We start from the raw sequence: 21,530 nt of genomic DNA, 5'->3' as shown, positions 1-21,530 counted from the left end.
GTATGACATAACATAGCCTTATCCTCTGTAATATCAAATGGATCATACAATCTCTCAGTTTTAACCAGTTTGTGGGAAAAGAAATGGTTTAAGGGGAATACCAAATACCATTTATAACTTGATAATAAGCATTTCAAATTTAAATGATATGTCATGGAATATTAGGAATATTGTAATTAAGTTAGAAGATGTGAAATAACATACACATCCACAAAATGTAAACATTGACATTGTTTCAATAAATAAAAAAACAACTTGGGGCAGATCAATAAATTAAAACACTTACAAAATGCTGCATTACATGTATAAAGAATAAATATAAATGTATATGTACAATTAATAACATTTTCACATAGCACTCACTCACATTATAATTCAATACACATACATATATGTAAATTATACATTTCTGCTGCTTTTTTTTAAAAATATCTGTGATAAAAACAGTATTCAAATCGAAAAATATAAAATAAAGGTAACAATTTATACCAAATATATGTTTAATACAAGATTCTATTTTCTCACTTATATTAACCTTATATTCTTTTTATTTCAAATTTTACAATACTTAAACTAGTCTTCACTGAAACTGAAAAATTGTTTTATCAAGGCAATAACAAAAATTGGTCATGTATCCAAAACCTTGCTGTAGAATATAATAAAAATGGTACATTTAAACTCTTTTGATATATTCTAATACATTTTTTTTCTCTGAAATTAAGTCTGGCATAGTATAAGTTTTAAATCCCATTAATTTACATTAATTTATCTGACATTGGAGATGTCTTCTGGGATTCACCATTATACATGTATGCTTTCATTTTGAATTTATAGTATCACAAATTGTCAAAAATTATCCAAGAAGAGGTGACAGCAGTTGGTACATCAATTTACTGTCAGAACATCTGAATACCAAACAGTCAAATCATTAAAATGTCATCTAACACATTTATGCTTATATATTTCAAATTTTATTAATTGGTATTTAAATTAAAACTGTCCATTTATGACAATCATTTTTTATTGGTAAATTAGTCATTACAAAGTCTACAAAGATTGTTACAAAACAATTTCACAGGACATAATTTAGGACATCTCTTAAAAAATGCTTTCGTATCTTCATACTAGTACTGGAATCTCATATGTAGGTATACTTAAATCTAATGTTTTCATTGACAACAATTCCATATTATACACAGAGTTGACTCCTTCTTATAATACACAGATATAACCTCTCATAATCATACAGATATTTTGTCTTTAACTTTTGCTGAAAAAGCACCAACATGTATGTATCACTATATTTTCTGATTGATGATCTATGAAAGTTCTTATTACTGTGGATTCATTAACATTCATTGGATGCTAATTTTCATGGATTTCGTGGGTACAGGTGAACCACAAATTTAAATGTTCAACGAATTACAAATTTTCTAAAGGAATGTATTCTGACTTTGCCAAAACCATGAAATTAAATATCCATGAATATGCAAGTTTTCTTCAATCAACGAAAATTTGTACCTACAAAAATACATGCATCCACAGTATCCTGCACTATAATGGTTAAATTCATGATATCACAGATCAATATGGAAACAGAAAAACTAAACTCTATTTATGCTACACAAACACTGCATTGGCAATAATTGTAAGTAAAGCTATACAAAACAAGTATGGTCCAGCAAGTCTGATGGAACTTCCAGCACCAGTACCAAAAGGATAGAAGAAATCATTTGGTATTTTAGCAATAAATATAGGGGCATCACCAACAGCTCCAGTGGCTGGGGCTGACACGTCTACAAAAGAGACGGACTGACTGATCTCAAACGACTGATCTACATTGGCATTCCCTGGCTGGCAGCTACTTCCTGAGCACTGTCAAGTAGAAAAGTCACATTATAAACAATAGCTGCATTAAGCAAATTAAAAACAAAATGTAATAATAAAATGATTTGCTGAAATGTTAAGTCATTGTTTTAAGAGATATGTTGACAACAGATGTCTTTTAACTTCCTGTGTCAATGGATTGGCATATTTGTTTTTTATATTTACAATTTGTTTATCTATATTCATATTCAATTTTTAAAAACCAGAACTTTGCTAATTAAACAGGCATAGTCTAAAAGGATATATACATCTTTGGCTACAATGTTAAATTCAATAAATTAAACAAAACTGCTGAATTACCTATAGTGACAAAGGTCTCTATACCACGAACCCCAGATCCTTTTTTAACCCTTTCCTCCATTGAAATTTTTTTTCTTGTGTACTTGATTCGCATAGGATTTTTTTTTATAAAATGCTGAACATATTCTTTAAAGTATTAAGGCATTGTGAAAAACAACTATTTTATCAAATAAATTTAAGTCAGATATTCCTATGATATTCCTTTTCTTATTGGTTACAAATTTTATAAGTCTGCTGCAGACAGTTTGTAGTCAAAGTGTTTCAACTGAGGTACTACACAGGCGTCAAAAGCCATCCTGATGAAGTAAGGGGGTGGCGTCAAAAGGCGTTCTTATGGATCACAATGGTGGAAAGTGGAAACCTTCATAAAAATTTGAAAAATGACGATGTAATTTAGGCACTAGAAAATGATTTAAGTTGCCAATCGATAAATTATGTTTTTTACTTTCTTCTCAGCAAATTTTAAATGTATCAAAATAACAAAGTTACCAATACAAACAATATATCATGCAGGTTTTTTTACTTAAATATTTCTTATAAAGTGTGTTCAGATTGAAAACAAAAAGATAAAGACTGATTGATTAAATTCTTCGGAAATTATTTTGATCAATAACATCCAATCTCTTTATAAATATATCCTACAATGTGATAAACTAATAAAATGAGCAAGTTTACTTGGGTAACAATCCACTGGAAGAATTCACCTGGACCGCTTACTGACCAAGTCTTTACTCTTACTACGTAAAACAGCATGTTTTGTTATTATGTGCCAATTAACAATTTAAAAGTCTTTTGAATATTGCTTCCCGATGGGGTCCAGCAATCAAGGTGATCACCCAAACAGCCAATTGTAAAGGTGAAATAAAAGTAAGTAGAAATATCTTATGACTAAATGGAAGTAATAATACTTACAGTGTAAGTAATTGTTTGTAGTTTCTCATAGATGAAAGCCACTCCCAGTATCTTTGCCTGAGGATTAGCTTTAGAACCAAGACTTGAATACACCACCTGGATGTGCATTCCCATAGATAACTGACATGATGGACCATCCAAATTTTGCTGAAAAAAATTGAGTACAATATTAGTACAATATAAATGTGCTAACAAACACATAGGTCATTAGGACGTTCATGTCCAGCATACTACAAAATGTCAGTTTAACACTTCTTTGCATATGTTCTTTTAAGGACTGTAATTTACCGGTATGTATTGATTCATGAAGTAAAATCCTTGTCAGTTTACAAGACTTGACAATAAGTTTTTGTAATGAACTTTGAATTACACATTTTCTATTCAAATATGTTAACACCAAACATAGCCACTTAAATTAGAGTGAACTGTATCTAATACTGATACATAAATTCTAAGCTTAATGCTGAAGTTGTGATTCCTCCTGGAATCTAAAATAGGAACCCAGTCAGTAGTCATTTCTGGTTCCCCATTATACTTACTACTGGTGAAGCTCCTGTTGTTCCTGCTGGAAACTGTAAAATAGGAACCCAGTCTCCAGTTTGTTCTGGTTCCGAGTTCCCAAATGTAGCTACATATCTATTTTTAATAGGTTCTGTATTGACATAATCATCACTTCCTTCTAAAGCAACGTTGATAATTTGCTGCATAGCAGTACAATAGTCTGCCATAGTTGTCATACCTAGGTTAAACCTAAAAGAAGAATTGGTTCATTTCAGTTTACATTTGTTTTAGTAAATATACACTGTAACATTGTAAGTGAGCTACATATATTATTTTATCATTTACATTTTTTCCAAGAAATAGCTGTATACCTGTACATAAATAATGAAATAATAAAAAAAACTCTCTGATTTTTATATTTGTATTATACTCATACAAAATACAGATACAGATCGATCAAAAAGTTAGGATTAAAAGAAAGACAACTCAGATGGATAAAGTTAACAGAGGACATAGAATTAGTTTACTTTAGTCTGGCATTGAAAATAATAAAAGGCAGAGGATATAATATGGAAAGTCAACAAGAGACTCATAATGCTGGAAACTGCTAAAATCCATCTTCTGTAAAAAATTATCTTTTATGGGTCATTAAATGGCAAAAAAGTTCTTTTTTGTTAAGGTACTTTTTTTCTGTTGAACTTGTAGGAGAAAAAAAGGTTGTATCCAATGAAAGAAGAACTTAATTGCAGAAGTTCCCTTAATTTAAGTACAGCTTATTTGAAAATAATAATAAAAGATATATGTCACTGATGAGTTAAAAAAGATATTTCAATTTTAATGCTACACAATGGATGGCATTTTTGCACCAAAGCGAGATAGTTTGGAGCTTTTTCAATGAAATACACAGTAACAAAGTCATCTGTGGGAATTGATTTTTTTTGGGTTGATTATTGAACCATATCAGCAACAAGTAACAATTATATAAATAAAATTTATAAGAAAAAAAAAATATTTAAAATTTTACCTCTGAGCCTCCTTAAATACTTTAAAATATTATCAACATGCTTTTTTTTTTATTATCAAAGTGTATTTTCTATATCAAAATTGGAATAGTTCAATTTCAAATTAGCACAAATGTCATTTGTAGGCTGAAAATGAAATAATTGATTTGTTCAATAATTAATGAATTTAAAAGAATTGTGCAAGAACAAACATGACAGAATGTTGAAATGTTTACCTTATAAGACATCCAGATCTCATCTCCTGACCAAAGTTCACTTGTACTCTGTTACCAGCATCTGTCAGACATGTCCCTGTAGCAGACGACTTAACTAACGACAAGTCATACCCGTTCTCAACAATGATATTCCTGTTACCAAATGATTCGTTGATATACCGGATACCAGCTCGAACTGGTTTACCAACAATGTAACCAGGGTTACCACTTCTTTCTGTAACATTAACGTCATTTACCTACAAAAAAGAAATGTCTTAAAATTAGTGTTGTTCCGATGATCGGAATAAGTCAGAAATCAGTTGGTTGGGCCTTGCGATGTCGATAATCGATTGGGATTTTGTTCAATCGATTGTCGTTAAAGTTTCTGGACTTTTAGCTTATCAACTTCCGGTCTGTTTAGTGTTTACGGTTTGCATTTTATATGCGCAGTCAAACAATATTAACAAAAAATATCAGTCGGTGATGACAGTAACAATGTCAAACATCCCATAATTAAAGAAGTAACCAATTTCCCTCTTAATAAACGTGACAAAAGCATTTGCAGATTGATGGAATGTTATTTAACATTAATAACTTTGTATGAGATACTTTCTTTCATTACCAGTACTTGTTACTTGAGAGCGGTACAAATCATTCTGATTTTAGACAAAAAATAATTTAGTTGCTTCATTAGAACCTGTTTCAAATTGCCTTTTCGTAATGTTTTATCCATTTGTAGCATCAAAAACGTCATATTCCTTTCCAAATTGCTTGCCAAACATCGTTTATTTTTGTAAATTTTCCGAAATTTGTCCGCCATTTATAAAAATATAAGAATTACAAATCGGATACGGGTCAACTATGTAATAATTCCGCAATCTTGCAATTATAAGTTCAGATGCACTAATGACACAATTGACAGAAATTAATGATCACAAAAGTGAAAAAAAGCGTTCTACACCAATTAACAGACATTGGCTTAATACCCTTTGTTAACTGTATATATTATAATGCAAATGCATTGTTTAAATTTTTTTGTGTTAATTTTAAATTATTAAAAGTTAAAAACTCTATATATCTTTTCCTAATTAGAAGCATTCAAATGTTCATACAGCTATGTTATTGAAATTGTTTTGTGAGTTACACCATTGAAATTTAGAAATGTTAGTGTCACTGTTGGTAATTAATGTTGTAATTTATGAGATAAAATATGTTCAATATGAATCTTGATTCTTATCAATTCATTGTTTTTACTGCTGAATAGATCATTATCAAAGGTACCAGGATTATAATTTATTACACAAGAATATGAAAAGGAAACAAATGATCAACTCTGCAATGATATGGAATGTACACATTAGACATGTACAATGAGACTAAATGCATAATTTCCTTTAAAAAAAAAAAGGGCAAGGTATTATGATCCGATTATAACTGATAGTCGGTTGGTTGCTGTCAACTGATTGTAATAGATAATCGGTTGGTAATTTCAACAGATTATCCAACACTACTTAAAATTTCAACAATAGTACACATACTAAAATGTCTAATTTTCTTTACATTAATTTTATGTTGTAAGTCTTAAAGATCAAGGTTGAACTAAAAAGATTACAGAAACCCAACATTTTCAAAGATCTATGACAATGAGATGATTACATTCCTTACATTTGTTCCACCTGGATAAACTATTGTAAATATAAATATTCAAAATAGTTATTTTTGTTTAGATAGTTCTAAATGCAATACATATTCTGCTGATCATTCCACAATTTTTGGAGGGAGATAATAGTTAAAAAAATACTGTTCTAATAACACACACTAGCTTACTAATGCAATGAACTTCTAATTTTGTCATTTCATAAATATGTGTCCACTGAAAGACACAAAGTTATTTGCAGTCCAGCAAAAAAAATGTAGTTTCAAAGTTTGGAAGGCTTGTCACCTTTTTCACAAAATTGTTGACTTTATAGCTGCATAACTTTGTTTCCAGAGTTTTTTTTAATAGGATTGTCTATAGAGTATTAAATAATAATCTAAATGTCTTATACACAGAAAGATTAACTTCTGTATTACATAAAAAGACTTATTTTGGACAACTATTGCAACCCTTATTAACTATGGCATTAAAGGTCTAGAATAGGCAGTGAATACAAGAACAATACAGGTGCTAGACTTGGATAGCTGCATGTCATTAATCAAGGTTGTATGTATATATTACTGATAATTCCTTTTCATTGAAGCCAAGAAAACATTGACGAAAATTTTCCTTGAACAATGAATAAGTAAAACAAGAAAAGGCTGCACAGCAGATGTAACAATTGCTTACATGCTTCAACGTTAATTCATCAACATTTAGTTTCAGACCAAACATAAAACCATTCCCTTCCAAAAAGCTTAAGGTCATTCTAACTTGCGGATGGACAGAGAAAGTCATGTTGATACTAGATAATCATGCTTTCCATGTAAGCAACACAGGTAAAAACACAGACTTTGATGAAAGTTTTTTTATATACACCTAGGTCAGCTATGTCCTCAAGTTCTTGGAAAGTGAATATCTGTGTAAACTTAAGTTATACATACCCCTGTTAACTTTGATGTAAAGGTCTGAGATAGTGGTAGATTAGTAGTAGTAATATCTGTGTAAACTTAAGTTATACATACCCCTGTTAACTTTGATGTAAAGGTCTGAGATAGTGGTAGATTAGTAGTAGTAATATCTGTGTAAACTTAAGTTATACATACCCCTGTAAACTTTGATGTAAAGGTCTGGAAGAGTGGTAGATTAGTAGTAGTAATATCTTGTAGTACAAATCTCACATCGGCTGTTGATATACCATTAGTCCCATCATAAGTCATTTCATATTTAACCTATAAATAACAGTAAACATTTGTGCATGTACATTTGTACTACAATCAAATAAAAATCGCCTCTATTAAAGATACTAATGAACATTCAATAATTAATTCAAGCAATAGAAATATATTACTGAAACTTCAATTAAGTCTTTCAAGCATTTTAAAGATACTACTGAAAATCAATTAAGTCATTCAACCAGTAGAAAGAAATTACTGAAACATTAGTTATTCAACATTTTGTCACCTATTATATCTGGTACAAAAAGTATTTTACTGAATATGTCTGTCAATACCAGTATCCTTGTGAACCCTTGCAAATTTATTGTATATTATTCAAAATTTTTCTGCCTGTTGCTGCACTTAGGGCATTTTTTTAAACAAGACAGTTGAAGACACTTATATCAGCCCTATTTATAGATTATCGTTGATCATCTCAACCAGATTGATATTCTCGCTTGAGCCGGGACGGCGAAAGCAAGAAAGGCAATCGAGTTGACATGATCAATGATAATCTGTTTATCCCTATTTTACCAATTGACAATTTCATGTCAATTTTGTTAGCAACGCCACGTGCATGCTTAGTTTCTAGCAATAATTTTCCATCTCAAGCGAGGAGCATGATATGAAAATTATCACAACAAAAGATCAAAGGAAAAATGCACAAAATAGCGATAATATATATTACCTGTGTAACAACATTTTGACAAGTTGATGTACCAGTATTGTATGTTGGAGCTGGTACTGACCCGGTGGGGAAGGGACAAGTGATGTTGTTACCAGCGCTGTCTCTACACTGTACTGTAGATAGTCCTATATCTATTGTGTACGTGTTATTGTACAGGTCAATTGGAGATGGAGCCACTGAAAACATACAAAGACATAATCAGGGTATTGATAAAAAAATGTTACTAGACTCATTTCTATAGCCACAAAGAGCTCAAAACAAAATTCTGATTTGATTGAAAGACATCAAACCTGGAAATAAAATGTATGTAATCAGTCCTGCAGAAAACTTTTATAAATTGTTAAACATTTAATTTAAAGGTGAAAACAATGTACAGATAGAACACTATAACAAAAAAACAAAAAAAGTATGATAAGCCATGAATTTTATGAACATTTATCCCCTTTTTCACATGTACTTAAATTGAAATAAGGCATAAATACCATTGGTAGCCATTTGTTACTACTGCTTTTCTCAAAAGTTTCAGGTTAAATACAGATTTTAGTCCCTAATGTCAGTACAGAGAAATTCTAATTATAGTTCAAAAGTCTAACTGAAAGTGTAGTAATTATGGATTCTAGAAACGAGACATATTATTATAGTCAAAAGTCTTAGAAAAGAGAATTAAAGACTTTAGCCAAAAGACATAATACATTTCAATATAATAGATTAAATCCCAAGTTTAAGCGCAGAGAATCAAAATACTGATTAGTCACTGAAAAGTCTTAGTGGAGAAAAAAACAAAGATTAACAATTTTTAGTAGAGACAAATACAGAATAAAGTATTTTTAGTAGAGAGAAATACATATTATTACCCTAATAGATATAAGAAAATGTGGTATGAGTTCTAAAGTCTGAGCACAGAAAAATACAGATAATAGTCCAAAGTGGTATGTCCAGAGAAATACAGATAATAGTCCAAAGTCGTATGTCCAGAAAAATACAGATAATAGTCCAAAGTCGTATGTCCAGAGAAATACAGATAATAGTCCAAAGTCTTATGTCCAGAGAAATACTGATAATAGTCCAAAGTCGTATGTCCAGAAAAATACAGATAATAGTCCAAAGTCGTATGTCCAGAGAAATACAGATAATAGTCCAAAGTCGTATGTCCAGAGAAATACAGATAATAGTCCAAAGTCGTATGTCCAGAGAAATACAGATAATAGTCCAAAGTCGTATGTCCAGAGAAATATAGATAATAGTCCAAAGTCGTATGTCCAGAGAAATACAGATAATAGTCCAAAGTTGTATGTCCAGAGAAATACAGATAATAGTCCAAAGTCGTATGTCCAGAGAAATACAGATAATAGTCCAAAGTCGTATGTCCAGAGAAATACAGATAATAGTCCAAAGTCGTATGTCCAGAAAAATACAGATAATAGTCCAAAGTATGTCCAGAGAAATACAGAATAAAGTGCAGATTTCTTGTAGTTTTTATTGAATTTATCATAGTTTGATAAGTCAAATGACTGTCTTTGATGAAATGTATGTGTTGATCTCTTTATCTTCAGTTTGGTTGTGATGTTGTGTTGCTTGCTCAGAACAGCTTAGCACACATCTCTTTTTATTCTCAATTATGGTGGTATAATTTTTAAGTGTACTGTTAACCCAATTTTTTTTTAAATGTTCAATCAATTATTTTCTGGGTATAGATTAATTTTTAAATAGAAACTTTATATGAAAACAGCAAGGAAATTATAATCAAAATTACGTTCGATTTTATGTTCTAACTAAACAAAATAAATGGCTAACATAAATATTCAACAAAACAACATTGCATACAAGCCACACACACTAAACTCCACCAACCAAGAATGTGTCCAAAGTACACAGATGCCCCACTGGCACTATAATTTTCCATGTTCCATGCACCATGAAATTGGATTAAAAGTCTAATTTGGCTTTAAAATTAAAAAGGTCATATCATAAGCATCAAGTGCACTAAATTTCAAGTTGATTGGACTTCAGCTTCATCAAAAACTACCTTGACTAAAAACTTTTACCTGCGGACAAACGAACGAACGTACTAATGGATGGACGAACGAACAGAGCCACAGACCAGAAAACATAATGCCTCTCTTCTATCGTAGGTGAGGCATAAAAAAAGATCTTCTAACAAACAAGCAACATTAAAAACTCAAGATACTCTGATAGCTGTACATAGTACAGGCACAAAAGGCTGAGGGATTAAACCAGTTGTACCTAAAATCTTAATTGTTTAAACTGAATGTACACATGTCGCTGAAATAAAGATAGCCATTAGTGCATTTCATGGTGGATTGTAAATTAGTACATTTGATGGTGGAATGTAAATTAGTACATGTGATAGTGAATAATAAGCTTTGGGTTAGGCAAGGTAAGGACAAGCATGCTAGCGATCTACTGTCCTTACAAACCTGTTGTTGGTAGTTCTGTGGTTACTATAGTTACAGTCGTAATGTTAGTATCTGCAAAGGTTAAAGGGCATAAATAATAAGTTTTGTTCCTGCTCCCACTAGTTATATCATATGTAAACACTTCTTGCATGCAATTAGACTGTTAAAAATTAAATTAAAATCAGCATAAAACATAATGAATAATTTAGACATTTTGTTGGCAGCTTCCCTGTCCAAAAGCCTTATTATTATTTTGTCTGTAATATCGGGGAAATTTCATTCATTTCTATAAATAAACAAGTTGTGCTAGAGATTTTAAAGATCACAATGTCACCATTTATGACAGAATTTAGATTGTATCTCAAAAAAATCTAAAAGAACCTCTTCTGACCACAGTGATAAAGGTATATTGTTATCTCTATTACTATATATAGAAGGTTGCACATCTCTCCTGGAAATGGACTTCTGTATCTATGAAACTATGCATGCAAATTAATAATATGTACTATTTGTGTATGTATTCCCATACATATAATCAGAATTTTTCAGTGGATATAACTTGTTGCTTTCACACCTTCATGCAATGACAAAGAGTTATTGATCTTAAACATTCATTTGGCTCCTATGTAAAACAATTAAATTTATACTTCTAATCTTAGTATATTATATTAAGAAAGATAAAAATCATAAATGGTTTATGCAGTATTACTGAAACTTTGTTGTGTATGTACACCTACATGTAAGAGGACTAAAAATCTACAATTGAACTATGCTAAATATTAACACAGGCTGTGACATATCAAACAAAAACAAAAACTAGCATAGCACATGCATGTGATTATATTTGTAGCTACTGGTCTGCTGAAAATAGGTTTTAACTGTGGATAATATCAAAATTATGTGTGTTGTTTGCTTATTGTCCAGTGTAATAGGGGAGAAAATTCTGTTAACTTCCTGTTTTTATGGTAGAAAATTCATAAACTTATTTGTAGCTACCCTACTGTAATTCTTTCAATAGCAGATGTTTGTACCTAGATGTTTTAAAAGACCAGGTAAACATCAAATTCTATAGTTTATCTGTAACATGCCTTCACCGTGGATTATGTACATGGACGGACTTCAATCGATTAAATCAGCTGAATTTGAGCATAAACATCATATTAGGTATATTATCATTGTTATGTGCAGGGTTCACTCATATGTGTTTTTTAGAGTGCTGTTACCTGTTGTAGTTGTGGCAGCAGTAGTCGAGGTTGTAGGAACTGTCACAGCTGATGTTGAATTATCGGTTGAAACTGAAAATCACCACAATATAAAATACAGAATAGCAAAACCACATACACTATATACACAGGTCTACTGTTTGGTTACACACCCCAAACAATATGTACACAGAACTTCTTGTTTGGATAACACCAAACAAGTAAAACCAAAATCACTATGTACACATAACTATTGTTTGGATTCACACAAACAAAAAAACACACACACAAAATGCACACAGATCTAATGTTTGGATACACACCAAATAATTAATTAGCATAATGAACACCCAACTTTTTTCAAATCAATTACTTTATTGTTTGTTGGGATGGAAATTCCTTACTTTCCCCCTATTCATTCAATGAAAAAACTAAACACCTTTTTGTTTCCAACAGAAAAATATTCAAAAGCTCATTGTCATCTTTTTCATGGAATTCATGTGAAAATCAAACATTTTGGATCCTTATTTCACTTGTTAGAAAAAGCTATTAAATTTTAAAACATGCAAATCATGCACAGTGTAATAATTATATATATATATATACATGTAAATAATAGCCAAAGCTCTATACAAACACATGCATTGTACATCCTTAAAATAAATGCTCAAATACTTAAACTTTATTTTTTTTTAAATTTTTACATTGATTTTTTGCTGACATAATGAATTTAGATTGAGTTCCAATTTATTCCTTTGTCTAGCAGCAGTATTATATAATATACTCAAACAGGCTTATATGTTTATCATTGTTATCCTAATATTCTGAATAAACTAACTTTTTTTCCGTTTGTTAATTAAATACCAAGTAAATATCAAAAACTTTGTCAACTTTCCATATTTCAAATATATGAAGCAAGATAACTTTAGAAGATAAAAATTCAATTATGAGACTTATAGTTATCATATATATCAATCAATTTTACAAAATAAATGTAAACTATTTAAACTGAAGAAAGAGTGAAATAAAACTTTGAAACATGCAAATTCGTTATAAAGAATATAATATGGTCTAACAAATAAACAAATGAATTATTATGTGTTGTGTATCTAAATGTACCTGGTGTATCAAATACACAAAAAATAGATGTTATGTGTTGTGTAATTACACGTACCTGGTGGTGACGGGGTGGTGGTTGTCACGGTTGTAGGTTGTGTAGTTGTTGTAATAACTGTTCCATTTACAATATACGTAAATAAATAAGGAGTCTGAAAACACATAAACAGATAACATATGTGAACAATATTCCCCAAGATTGGAGAGTGATTAATTTTGTAACAGAATACATTGTTTTTGTTTTTTGTTGGAAATACTGATTAAAATGTTGCCTTATAACAAATAAAAAATTTCAACACTGATTTTTAAGAGAAATAAAATCTTAATTAATAACTTGTTACTTAACATGCAGACTTTGTGTTATTTTACTTCTGAAATATATCAAAACTTTTTACTTTTAACATGAATGAAAACTTTAATAGTGTATTACAAAGCAGTCAGTTTGATTTTGGTCCACGAAGGCTGGTCCACAAACCTCAGCTGACCTTTGAAAAATAAAACTCTTAAACCACATACTAAGAAACATCGTGAATCTTTCCCATTTTTTAAATGAAAGCATAAATAAATGTTGTTACAATAGGCTAAAAAGATAAAAAAAAAATAGAAGATGTGGACTTACTGTAACAAGCCTGAATCCTGTATAATACGACAGAGCACTCAATGATGTTGTACTTTCACAGGTAGTCTGGTCTAATGTGGTAAACTGTCTTACACAGGAAGATGTCTCATCTTTCAAATAGGCTGAAATGAGTGCATAATACATTGTTATCCCAAATCAGTACATGATTTGTCAAACTACCATTAAAAAGTGACATTCATATTCTGGCAACCAAAATATAATGTATTTGCTTAATGACAAGATTTTAGAATAAAAAGACATAGCATAAGATGGTCACAAATCTAGCTTGATCTGTTATGGTCCTTTTCAGATTGCATATAATGATTCTAATGAATGGCAAAACAGCAGCTAAAGACCGTGTAAAATGGAAAGAGTGTATCAGGGCCTTAAATGCCGACCGGCATGAAGAGGATAGGTGAGGTGAATGAATGGCAATTTACTATTATGCCAGTTGATTAACCTACTGGACTATTATAATAATCTGCAACGCTGGACTTAAATACTGGACTATTATTACTATCTGCAACGCTGGACTTACCTAATGGACTATTGGAACAACCTGTTGATGTAAGAGAGCTAGGAAGTCCAAGAAAACCAGTGGTAAGACTTTGATAAACAATGTACACTGGATCCCCGACCTGTAAAACAGAAATGAGATCATTTTTATGAGGAACATTTTTGTGTAAGGTAGAGATGATCAGAATCTTTAACCTGTAAACAATGCACAAATTGAGTATGACTTGCAGCAAGAGGCTTAGTGTAAAATGATACTTATTTCGGAGGGAACTATTAAATATATATACCACAAGATCCAAGAGATTACCTGATATTTATGCAAATTAATTAACTGTTTTTATTCCTGTCAGAAAAATGTTTTGGCATCTGAAAGGTCTTACAAATGTAGAAAATCCTTATAGAACCTTCTTCCCTTTTAGCTATAACTAGCCAAATCTTTGATTTTTTAAGTATTAATCAAACCAAACTATTGAAAACAAACATGTCGAGGGTTTCTGCTGGCTATTGCTATTTTAACACTTTGAGAAAGAGAACAAGAATGTGTCCATAGTACACGGATGCCCCACTCGCACTATCTTATTCTATGTTCAGTAGACCGTGAAATTGGGGTCAAAACTTTAATTTTGAATTAAAATTAGAAAGATCATATCAAAGGAAACATGTGTACTAAGTTTCAAGTTGATTGGACTTTATATATAATTAACTTTATCAAAAACTACCTTGACCAAAATCTTTAACCTGAACTTCACACTATCATTTTCTATGTTCAGTGGACCATAAAATTGGGGTCAAAACTATAATTTGACATTAAAATTAGAAAGATCATATCATGGGGAACCTGTGTACTAAGTTTCAAGTTGATTGGACTTCAACTTCTTTAAAAACTACCTTAACCAAAAACTTTAACCTGAAGGGAACGGACGCACAGATGAATGAACGGAGGCACAGACCAGAAAACATACATGTAATGCCCCTCTACTATCGTAGGTGGGGCATAAAAAGTTGTTGTGATCTAATTCATTATTGTTGAAAGAAATAAAACAATTTATTCCAGGGCTCACACTACTTCAGAATTATAGGGAGAAGTGACTTCTCTTTTTGAAACTGATAGGGAGAAGTGGTGAGATTTGAAAGAGAAGTGCTCACTCGTGCGGTGCGCTACAATGTTTGGATTTTACTGTAGTATAAAAGGTCAATTGTAAATAATGTTCTTTTTATATTGTTCAATTCATATTCAATTGAAGTAACATTTCATATTAAAAGTTGTTTAAATTTTACTATGGTCCTTGTGGGAAACTACCAACTAAATGTCTAGCACTAAAAAAAAAATTTTTTTTTTAAAAAAAGGTAAATTTATATATATCAATTACAATTAAAATAAAAACTATCCTGTGTATGAAATCAGTGTTTCTCATCAAAAGATATATTAAGGTAAGCTGGGCCATAATATATTGATGTTAGTGTAATAGTCTAAGAGTTGAGCAACTTTACAATAGTTTACAACAATCCATATGAATTATAGGGAATTATATACACCAATCAATGATGAGTTTATTTAGATGTAACCAAAAGTCTTTTAATGTGTGTGGAATGCGTAATTTTTTCCTTTTGGGATCAATATTTTTCTGTCAGCTGTTCCATCCGTGCGTCTGTAGTAATTTTTGTAAAAATACGGATTTCGGTCATAGTTGCTCCGTTTCCGTTTCGTATTTTAGAATTCAGACAATGGCAGACGATTGCAAGAAAATGTACAAAAATAAACGATGTTTGACAAGTTATTTGGAAAGGATCATGACGTTTTTAATGCAATAAATGGATTGAACATTTACTGGGGGCAACTTTTATCAAGTTTAAATGAAGTAACAAACTTATTTTGCAGCCGAAAGTTAGGTTGATGTACGTTTTCGAGTAACAAGCACCGGAACTTTCGGAAGTGCACCCAGTGATAAAAAGTTGTATTTTTATTAAATAACTTGCTACACACTGCAGAAAACGATGATTCAACCTCATTTCATAGGATTATTAATCGTTTATGTCTAAATTTCTTTAATTATCAATAAAAAGTTGATGTTCCCAGCTTGGTAAAAATTGAAAATGTCCGATGACGGAAGCCACTGAAAGCAAGTATCGTAAACAACAGGGCGACTTGTCTTCGCTTTTGGGGGTTGGGGAAAGTGAAGTGACGGTCGGGAAAGCGACTTCTTCGCCCAAGTCGCCTGGTAGCGTGAGCCCTGTTATTCATTACAATGCAGATTAAAACAAGAATGTGTCCATAGTAAACGGATGCCCCACTCGCACTATCATTTTACATGTTCACTGGACCGTGAAATTGGCAGAGTTCGCGAAAATGGTCGGTCCTGTCGGTCCTGACCGCCAAGATGAGACTCGGACCAGTATTTTGAAACCTAGTGCCGGTCCTGATGACCGATGTAAAAACGGCCGTTGTAGTTCCCTTTTTATCGGTAATTAGTTGTATCGCAACTAATTCCAATACGTATTTACATCGGTCTTCAGATGTACCTGCAGGTTATTTCCGGTACTGGATTCCTGTTATTATAGACAAGCTGAAACCTATGGAAAACTTAGTGCCGATCTACACGTGGCCTGCTAAATTTGTTCTTGGCAAACAATCGGCGATTGAAATCTAAGATGGAGATAACAAATACTGAGAAAATGATTCAGTTGATGAAATTGATAGTTAAGATGACTATAAGAACAATCAGAAGAACAGAACGTGTCCTTCATTATTAATTTGTCCGTGGCTGTGAAAAAATAAAGCTAAAAATAATAATAAAGATATTTTTGGATAAAATATGTTATTATTTTATATTAGGATCAAATTGACAGATTTTTTTAGGACTGGCAAACATTTTGTAGGACTGACAAATAATTTTGCTTTGTCGGTCCAATGACCGACCGATCAAACGAAGTTTTCGCGAACTCTGAATTGGGGTCAATAATTTAATTTGGCATTAAAATAAGAAAGATCATAGTTAACATGTGTACTAAGTTTTAAGTTGATTGGACTTCAACTTCATCAAAAACTACCTTGACCAAAAACTTTAACCTGAGCTTCACACTATCTTTTTCTTTGTTCAGTGGACCATGAAATTGGGGTCAATACTTTAATTTGACATTAAAATTAGAAAGATTATATCATAGGGAACATGTGTATTAAGTTTCAAATTGATTGGACTTCAACTTTATCAAAAACTACCTCGACCAAAAACTTTTCCCTGAAGCAAATGAACGAACGGACGAATAGAGGGACAGACCAGAAAACATAATGCCCCTCTACTCTGGTAGGTGGGGCATAAAAAGGAATTTGAAGAATTATTATAGACAACAATGGCACAAACTTATTAATTTTTGCTAGAAAGAAGGAAAATTTTATAGAAAAATATGTTTATGTTAGATGTTAGTTGGTGAAAAATAAAAGTGAAAGCGGCGAAATATTTTGATTTGGGAATTGAGGATGGTGAAAAAAAGAAAATTGACCATGGGGAAACCCTGAACATGTCACATGATATCATATGTCCTTCAGCACCTAAACTGTACAGTTAAATACCTTGTAAAAGTTATTAATAGCTGACTGTCCAGTTTGTTGAGTGGCATAGTTATATCCAGCATATTTACTGACATAGTTTTCAAATATTGTTGTGTCTGTGATTAAACTTGGTATGTTGTAATAATTCCTCTTATCATCTGAAATATAAGTTCTGTTAAATCTTAATAAAGGACAAGGGCGATGCTATCAAAACATCCATGGTACCCAGGGAAGGCACTTATATAACAGGTGAATTATCTATGGAGGTCATTTAAGAATTTCTTTTATATTTTCACTTAAAAGAATATACGAAATTATGAGATGATCCTTATGTATGTTTGTATGAAACGACCCCTAATCTATAAGCAGATTCATACATGTGAAGGTCAAATGTATGTGATCTCTCAGAGTTGTGTTTTGTTCATTTTCTTACATAACAAGTTGGAATTATCTCCCTTATACCATTGACCTAATAAACAAATAAATTTGAGTTGCTTTAAAGTTCCTATATTTTTTTTTATTTTTCACAGTTTTAGATTAAATATCTAAAATGTATATTTGATTGATATTGTCCTAATTTTGAATTTGAATATACAAATGTAATAATATGTAATATAACAAAATCAGGATAATTTGTTACTCAGTGTTCCATTGTCCTAATACGATATTTATATGGTCAATAAAAAATTAATATCGGGTTTGGCTTCGCCTCACATGAATTTTATTGACCCGATAAATTCTCATATTAGGACAATTGCACACTGTGTAACTAAAAATTTGTAAGGGTTCCGCGGAACCCAGTGTCTCGCCTACTTTTGCTGTAAATCACAGGCTCAACAAAAAATGAGGAAAAAAATCAATAAAAACATTCCTCTTGATACTATCTTTTGATTGTAAGAAGCTTCTGTCCAGGTTTGGTAAAAATCTAGGATAGTTAATGAATCTAATTAATGTTTTGAAAACTTTAACTGCGGACTGTATGTAATGTTAACTGGAAGAAAATCTAAGTCCATTTAAAAGTAAAATACAGAAAAAATGGAGTTATCTTTTTACAAAATTTACTTCTGGATACTATCTTATGATCATAAATAAGCTTCTGTCCAAGTCTGGTACAAACCCAGGATAGTTTAAGAAAGTTATTAAAATTTAAAAACTTTAACCACAGATCTAGAGTGAATGTAATGTTTCCACTCAGAAAAACTAAGTCCATTTAAAAGTAAAATACGGAAAAAATGGATTTATTTTTTTACAAGATTTACTTCTGGATACTATCTTATGATCATAAACAAGCTTCTGTCAAAATTTGGTTCAAACCAAGGATAGTTTAAGAAAGTTATTAAAATTCTAAAAACTTTAACCACAGAGTGAATGTAATGTTTCCCCGCAGAAAAACTAAGTCCATTTATTAGTAAAATACGGAAAAAATGGAATTTTATTTTTACAAAATTTACTTCTGGATACTATCTTATGATCATAAACAAGCTTCTGTCCAAGTTTGGTAGAAATCCAGTATAGTTTAAGAAAGTTATCAAAATTTCAAAAACTTTAACCACAGAGTGAATATATGTGGACGCCGCCGCCGACGACGACGGAAAGTAGGATCGCTTAGTCTCGCTTTTTCGACTAAAGTCGAAGGCTCGACAATAATACATGCATAACAAATTCATTTTATGTTTAAAAACCTTTTAAAAGTATTCTAGCCAATCTTCTTATTACAATACATATATCAGGAAATAAATTATTAGAACTATATTCAGAAATATTTTGCAATCTATTTAAAAAAAATTGGGACAGCCACTTGAAAAAGAGTGTGTTATGTAAATATTGTAATGATTTATGTACTTGCAGAGAAAAGGGCACGCCCAAAAACCAAAATGGAACTTATTTAAGAATTTTGTCCTGAATAAGCATGATATATTTGCAGCTATATATATACTAGCTTAATAATATTGGGTTGTATTTACATTTTTTCTACTAAATTGAAAACTTACAATTATCGAAATATATACAAAACAATCCATCTTGTGTATAGTTCTTTGGAAAAGGTGCATTCTCCAACAGCAAAATTTCTTTCTGTACACAGATTCTGTCGTCAACACTGTCAAACACAAAACATGTAATAATATTGTCAACAACCAGATAATTAATAGAATTTTGACAAATATAGATTCCAGCCACTATCATAAATGTATTTTCTGTTTTCCATGTTAGAGTGCATTGGCACTTATAATTAGGAAATTTGACATTGTGTAATACAATAATATACAATTGATTATATAGTATTGTTGATACAGCCATTGACAACTGTATTTGTGTTTTTCTTCTTTCAACTGCTTATTATTTTTTGTCCTTTTTGTTTGTCTTCTTTTCCAGCTGTTTACAGGGGAAAGAGTTGAGATTGTTTTTGGTTAAATGTAGTTCATCCCTGTATCCCTAACAATTTGACATTGACATTTTTTTATCATTGAATAGCTGTCATGTACCTTCTGTGTACCATAAAATGCTTTTTTCGTTTCAGCTTTGAATATGGGGAAACCGGACAGCTAAAAATTTGGTTCATTTTTTCAAATTTTGCATGCATAGCAATACACCTGTTCTCAAATTTCTAACCCATAAATAAATGTAAAACTGAGTAACCAATAATGTCTTTATACATGTACTTACTTCCCTGAGCTTTCAACACAGCCAGAAAATACTTCTCTATCAGCTGATGTACAGTCCAAATCACAGCAACAATTAACATCACAAGCATTCCCAGTCAGATCACATGGACAAGGCGCGATATCTACAAAAAATAATAACCAGAAGTTATATCACATTGAAGACTGATCTGTTGCATCATTAAATTTTTGTTAAATAATAAGTCCTTACTTTTTCTCCCAGCTTGTCTGGCAAAACAGTCGTTGGACGTCAGAGTAATCTCTGACTATCCTATCAAGATTATACATGTAACCATAAACTGCAAAATTTCATTAAAATTACAAGTTATGGATTGATGTGAGATGGATCGACTTGAGCAGGATCAACTTCGGGCCAGCTCAGTTTGGGGACAGAACAACCAGATACCATTCAACTGTGTTCAGTGGTGAAAAGACCAACTCAAAATTCATGTATAAAGACATATAGTAATGGCAAACATGAATTCCCCTCCCCCTAATCCGAGTCTATTCGCGCCCATTCACGTTCGCCCCTTTCACTTTCGCACCCTACATGTTTGCACCCAAAGTCTGTTCACACCTTACATGTTCGCGCCCAATTTTAATTGGTTTTGTGTTTGATAACTTTGTCATTAAGTTTTGGCAAGTGTATTCTTATAAGAATTGGGCGCAAACCTGTAGAGTGCGTACATGCGAGGTGCGAACGGACCTGAGACCAAGATTTCGAAACTTAAAGATTAGACACCAGTGAAGATTTGGTAGTACATTATGATCAATATATCTGTTTAAAACAAGTGAACACCTGTGACAGATGCAACTACAGTTGGTGGTAATGTAGGCAGCTGTGTGGTGGTAGTTGTTGGGGCCTGTGTCGTGGCTGCTTCTGTAGTAACTGTCGTTTCTTCGACAGTAGTCTGGGCTCCAGTTGTTGTAACATCATTAGTTGTTGTTTCGATGCTAAGTGGAGAAGTCTGGCAGGAAACAAATATGGAATGGTTTAGAAAAATTGTCAGAAGACAAGCCAAGACAAGAACCTGTTCGCCTTTTGCCGCCATGATATATACAAACAAGGAATTGTGGGTGTGAGGTGTAACTAAAA

At 31.6% G+C, this 21,530-nt stretch overlaps 1 protein-coding gene across 4 annotated transcripts; it reads right to left on the bottom strand.

The window, feature by feature from the left end:
* Positions 1-286: 286 nt before the first annotated feature.
* LOC134683363 (tectonic-3-like) lies at positions 287-21,521 on the bottom strand. 4 transcript variants are annotated; one of them, XM_063542621.1, is made up of 15 exons: positions 21,234-21,521; positions 20,439-20,559; positions 19,766-19,872; positions 17,796-17,932; positions 14,250-14,349; positions 13,712-13,833; positions 13,151-13,244; positions 11,998-12,069; positions 10,796-10,846; positions 8,358-8,533; positions 7,559-7,684; positions 4,838-5,073; positions 3,639-3,849; positions 3,100-3,246; positions 287-1,875 (listed from the first exon to the last, which is right to left on the bottom strand). In XM_063542621.1, exons 1-15 carry the CDS (start codon positions 21,484-21,486, stop codon positions 1,621-1,623), a joined length of 2,208 nt encoding a protein of 735 aa, XP_063398691.1. In that variant the 5' UTR covers positions 21,487-21,521; the 3' UTR covers positions 287-1,620. The 4 variants fall into 4 exon arrangements, with proteins under 4 accessions (XP_063398691.1, XP_063398692.1, XP_063398693.1 ...); XM_063542622.1 differs by lacking the exon at positions 10,796-10,846; XM_063542623.1 differs by lacking the exon at positions 11,998-12,069.
* Positions 21,522-21,530: the final 9 nt, after the last annotated feature.

The sequence above is a fragment of the Mytilus trossulus genome, chromosome 9 (assembly GCF_036588685.1).
Source record: "Mytilus trossulus isolate FHL-02 chromosome 9, PNRI_Mtr1.1.1.hap1, whole genome shotgun sequence".
Lineage (NCBI taxonomy): Eukaryota > Metazoa > Mollusca > Bivalvia > Mytilida > Mytilidae > Mytilus > Mytilus trossulus.
The sequence above is the reverse complement of the archived record's forward strand: the minus strand, read 5'-3'. Positions and strand labels throughout refer to the sequence as shown.